Raw genomic sequence first — 1,391 nt, 5'->3', positions numbered from 1 at the left:
AGCTCTCACAGGGTGCTGTTTTCTGGCACACAGATGCGGTACACCAGGAGGGTGTCGGTCTGGCCGGTGGCGTTCGTTGGGGGGCTGCGCTATGAATCCCCAAAAGTGAGCCCAGCAGGGAAGGTGGTGGGCTGGAAAACCGTCTTTGACCCTCACCGGCCCTTCGCCATCGACATGGCCGGGTTTGCCATCAGCATCAGGCTGATCCTGGAGAAGCCTCAGGCCAGTTTCAAGCTGGAGGGAGTTAAAGGAGGCTACCAGGAAACCAGTCTGCTGAAGGATTTAGTGACCATGGACGGGCTGGAGCCCAAAGCAGCCAACTGCACAAAGGTGAGTAGGACAAGGGACCTCAAAGATGCATTCTCCTTGTGGGGTCCTGGCTGCTCTTGTTAACAAAGAGCCCCAGATGTACAATTCATGCCCAGATTGCTTCTCCAAAATCCAGGAGGTTTCAGTCCAGAACGATTCCTACTCCCTGCCACTGCTCCATGTGCCTGTGAAGTCTCCCCCAGGTCCAACCCCTTTGAATCCCCTGCCTCAAAGAGCTGTGAGCCCCGAGCTGCTGAGGATCCCACCCAGTGCATGTGCTTCTCTCGGGGCCTCCGTGGCATGCAGAGCCCCTGAACTCTTTGTGATTCCCTCTAGGTGTTGGTCTGGCACACAAGAACCGAGAGGCCCACCCTGGTCAACGAAGGCAAGCGTGGATTTACAGACCCAAGAGTAGAGGTGTAAGCAGGGAGCCAGCTCCAGGGTGTGAGTACCCCTGTCTTTACGGGCTGGGCAGGGCCAATAACCTGTTCCTGTTCCCTCACTGTGCTGTGACATCTGCAGGGGCTGTGTGGGGGTTTGTCCCAGCTTTGCCTTACCACAGCTCACAGCTGAGTGCCTTCAGGTTCTAGTTAAGACTGCTGCAAAATGAGGGAAATGCATCTTATTCTGATGAAAGCAGAAATACAACATATTAACAATATTTAGTAGTTTGATAAGGTGTAGCAAAGAATCAAGGTTCAATCTGGTGGCTGAGTTATAATGATACTTGCAGTAAGGCAAACTGATGGAAGAAAGCAATGGGATTAGAGTCTGTAGTTATCTATGTGCTATGATTTTAATGTGTGTGTCAATCAAAGTTTGGGCACAGTAGATGATTGGAATTGGGCTAGGATGATTATCACGGGGACTGAAGATGGCAAGGGGTGAGGGTGGCCCTGCTGTTGAGTAGCCAGGGTGTCAGACTGGACCCCCTTGCTTTCTAAACTCCTCCTCAGAGAGGAGCCCAGGTGTGGCTAAACCCAGCCTTAGACCTGGCCAATGTTTTATGATTAGGGATGTTAGCTAAGTTGAGGATAATAGAGATAAAGGGAAATCCTCCTGTTTGGTCATGAGGTTCAGAA

At 51.7% G+C, this 1,391-nt stretch overlaps 1 protein-coding gene across 1 annotated transcript; it reads left to right on the top strand.

The window, feature by feature from the left end:
* The first annotated feature begins 33 nt into the window (after positions 1–33).
* Positions 34–732, top strand: LOC103770045 (galactosylgalactosylxylosylprotein 3-beta-glucuronosyltransferase 1-like). Its single transcript, XM_008937293.1, has 2 exons — positions 34–330; positions 646–732. Exons 1-2 carry the CDS (start codon positions 34–36, stop codon positions 730–732), a joined length of 384 nt encoding a protein of 127 aa, XP_008935541.1.
* Positions 733–1,391: the final 659 nt, after the last annotated feature.

The sequence above is a fragment of the Merops nubicus genome, unplaced genomic scaffold, assembly GCF_000691845.1.
Source record: "Merops nubicus isolate BGI_N331 unplaced genomic scaffold, ASM69184v1 scaffold53003, whole genome shotgun sequence".
Taxonomy (NCBI): Eukaryota; Metazoa; Chordata; class Aves; order Coraciiformes; family Meropidae; genus Merops; species Merops nubicus.
The sequence above is the reverse complement of the archived record's forward strand: the minus strand, read 5'-3'. Positions and strand labels throughout refer to the sequence as shown.